Source organism: Curcuma longa, chromosome 12, assembly GCF_044706935.1.
Source record: "Curcuma longa cultivar G26 ecotype Majalengka, Jawa Barat chromosome 12, ITB_CL_G26_1.1, whole genome shotgun sequence".
In the NCBI taxonomy this organism is placed as follows: domain Eukaryota; kingdom Viridiplantae; phylum Streptophyta; class Magnoliopsida; order Zingiberales; family Zingiberaceae; genus Curcuma; species Curcuma longa.
In genome coordinates, this window is record NC_133872.1 from 3,363,483 (window position 1) to 3,366,749 (window position 3,267).

The 3,267-nt window shown below is 44.3% G+C and overlaps 1 protein-coding gene across 1 annotated transcript; it reads left to right on the top strand.

Moving 5' to 3' along the window:
- Positions 1-232: 232 nt before the first annotated feature.
- LOC141843295 (uncharacterized) lies at positions 233-2,246 on the top strand. The gene has a single exon (XM_074731358.1). The coding sequence runs from the start codon at positions 233-235 to the stop codon at positions 1,913-1,915; it is 1,683 nt and encodes a 560-aa protein (XP_074587459.1). The 3' UTR covers positions 1,916-2,246.
- Positions 2,247-3,267: the final 1,021 nt, after the last annotated feature.

The window sequence follows — 3,267 nt, forward strand, 5'->3', positions numbered from 1 at the left end:
GGGACTAAGGGAGGAAGAGCACGAAGAATTGGATTTGAAAGGCTCAGTTTGCCCTAAGATTCATCTTTTTACAAGATGCTCCTGTAGTTTTCTTAATTAAAATATATACCCGTCGGAATCTAAAGACTATTCATATTTTGCTCGGGAAATTTGCAACATTATCCTCCAAATTTAGAGCTTTTTCTTCTTCCTCTTCTCTTCCCCTTCCCCGCTCTGGCGCACCCAAATCGCCATGGATCTCTTAACCTCTTCCTCTCTCCTCCCAATTCCAACCGGCACATCTCGCTCCCTCCTCCCTCTCCTCCGGCGACCACTTCCCTTGTACCTGTCTCCCTTCACCTCCGTCCCCCGCCGCCGCGCTCGAGCACGCTCCCTCTCCCTCCACGTCGCGACTCGCACTCCGGCTCGAGGCCGTCGCCGCCCACCCGACCCATCCAATGACCACCTCCTCCGCCTCGTCCACCGAGGCGAACTCGACGAGAGCCTCCGCTTTGTCGAATCCATGGTCGTCCAAGGCGAGGTCCCCGACATCATCCCCTGCACCAGCCTCATCCGCGGCTTCTGCCGCCACGGACGCACCGGCAACGCCGCCTGCGTGCTTTCCATCCTCGAGTCCTCCGGCGCCGCTCCCGACGTCATCACCTACAACGTGATGATCGCTGGCTTCTGCAAGTCCGGCGAACCCGATGCCGCCCTCGATCTCCTCCGCCGCATGTCCGTCGCGCCCGATGTCGTCACTTACAACACCGTCCTCCAGTGCCTCTGCGTCCGTGGGCGTCTTAAGCAGGGCCTCGAGTTGCTCGACGAAATGCTCCAGACAGGTTGCGCCCCGGACCTGTTCACCTACACGATACTAATCGAAGCGGCTTGTAAGGAGAGCGGCGTCGGGCAAGCAATGAAGCTCCTGGACGAGATGCGGACCAAGGGATGCACGCCGGACGTCGTCACATACAACGTCTTGATCAACGGCATGTGCAAGGAGGGCCGGTTGAAAGAGGCAATCGAGTTCTTGAATCACATGCCTTCCTACGGCTGCAATCCCAACGTCATTTCCCACAATATCATCCTCAGGAGCATGTGTAGCACAGGCAGGTGGGTCGACGCCGAGAAGCTGTTTGCTGAAATGATTCAGAAGGGTTGCTCGCCCAGTGTTGTCACTTTCAACATCCTCATCAACTTCTTGTGCCGTAGAGGGCAGATGGCTCGCGCCATTACTCTGTTGGATAAGATGCACGAGCACGGGTGCACCCCCAATTCATTGAGCTATAACCCGGTAATCCATGGGTTTTGCAAGGAGAAGAAGATGGATAGGGCAGTGGAGTGCTTGGATAAGATGGTTTCGAGAGGGTGTTACCCAGACATTGTCACATACAACACTTTGCTTACTGCATTGTGCAAAGATGGTAAGGTTGATGTTGCTGTGGAAATGCTTCAACAACTTGAAGACAAGGGCTGTACCCCCGTCTTGATTTCATATAACACTGTCATTGATGGGCTTTCCAAAGTTGGAAACACGAAGAAGGCAGTTGAGCTTTTAAAGGAGATGCTGCATAAGGGACTTCGTCCTGACGTGATTACCTTTGCTTCTCTGGTTGCCGGTCTAAGTAGAGAAGGCAAGGTCACTGAGGCAATCAGTCTATTTGAGGAGTTGCAGAAGATAGGCATCGCACCCAGTGCCATTATATATAACTCAATCATTTTGGGGCTATGTAAATCGCAGCAGACTGTTCGTGCCATTGATTTCTTTGCTTCCATGATCTCTAATGGTTGTATGCCTACTGAATCCACCTATACCATTCTCATTGAAGGACTAACTAATGAAGGACTGACTGAAGAGGCTACACAATTACTTTTTGAATTGTGTTCTAGAGGAGTTGTGAAGAAGAAGGTGGTAAATGTGATTACTAATACATAGATAAGAATTCTTCCTCAAGATTTAGAATGAGATTTTGGTGAACTCTGTGGACTCGTGTCATCAAACTCCATTTTGCCACTGAATGACAGAAAAAGTGCTTCACTGATGTAATTCTGGAGTTGATTCGAAAGAGCATCTAATGCAAGTTACAAAAATTTGAAGATGATGATTCATTGCAGCACAGCAGTGGATTTCTAGCTCCTTTTGGTATGACATAATCATGTTTTGGGATATCAATAGTCATGCTAGGTTGATTTGTTTTAGCTATGATACTTGTATAATATTCCTGGTACTAGTTGCTTATTAATTTATCTTCTATCTGCTTCCTTCATTCTCTACTATCATGTTTGATCTGCTTTAACCTATATTTGGGATGCCCTTGCTTACATGATTTTGGAAGGAACTTGGATCATTTTGAGGTCTAAACTTTTAATATAGCGTGTTAGTATTTATAATTGATGAAGGGCAATGATGACACCAATAGTCTCTTCTAGGGCACCCAGAAAATAGCTCCCAGCTGTTAATTCTTGCAGGAATAAGTACTTATTGTGAATTTTTGTCCAATAATATTGTTTATGTTTGCATAACCCTCGTAGCAACAAGATTAGCACTTTTCATCTTTGCTATGAAATTCAAGTGGCTTATTTGAAGACCTACCCATGTTTTGGTGCCATTAGGAATATACTACCAATTCCAAGAACCTGTCACAAGAAAAAAACTAGTATCTTACACACTTGCAACATGGCTATAAATGTGAATTAAAATCATAAACTTGCATTTCTCTATCAATCATAAATAATAACTATTCCGAACTTACTAAAGATTTGGAATTAATCTCTGCACAACCATATGTTTCAAATCATTTCTCGGCAATATTGATACTCTAGATTATCTCCACACAGTTTTGAAAATATTGGCAAGTAAATTATTTTAGGTTTCCTGTAGTATCCTTGAAAGGATAAGGATAGATGAATTGAGTGCGAGAGAACTCAAAGGATGAATTTATCATGTTTGTTTTTTTGGTTTAAGGATCCATCCTCTGTAACTCAATCTGTCTAAAATCAATTAGAAAACTAATTACACTTGTTGACTATGATAAAAGTGGTTCATCCTCTTCAGTTGCATCTATTCATGGAGACAACTCAAGGGATAATAGCCAATTTTATGGTTCACTTAGAAAAGAGATGAACAATGATAGTTTCTTGGAGTTTTTTTTTTCACTTGCTCTCTTAGAGATGAACAATGATCACTTGTAGATGAACAATGATAGAGTTTTTCTTTTATGAAAACATCCCGTAAGAAAGATAATTCGTGATGTCACCTTCTTGTTTGCTTTCAGTTTTCTCTTCTTT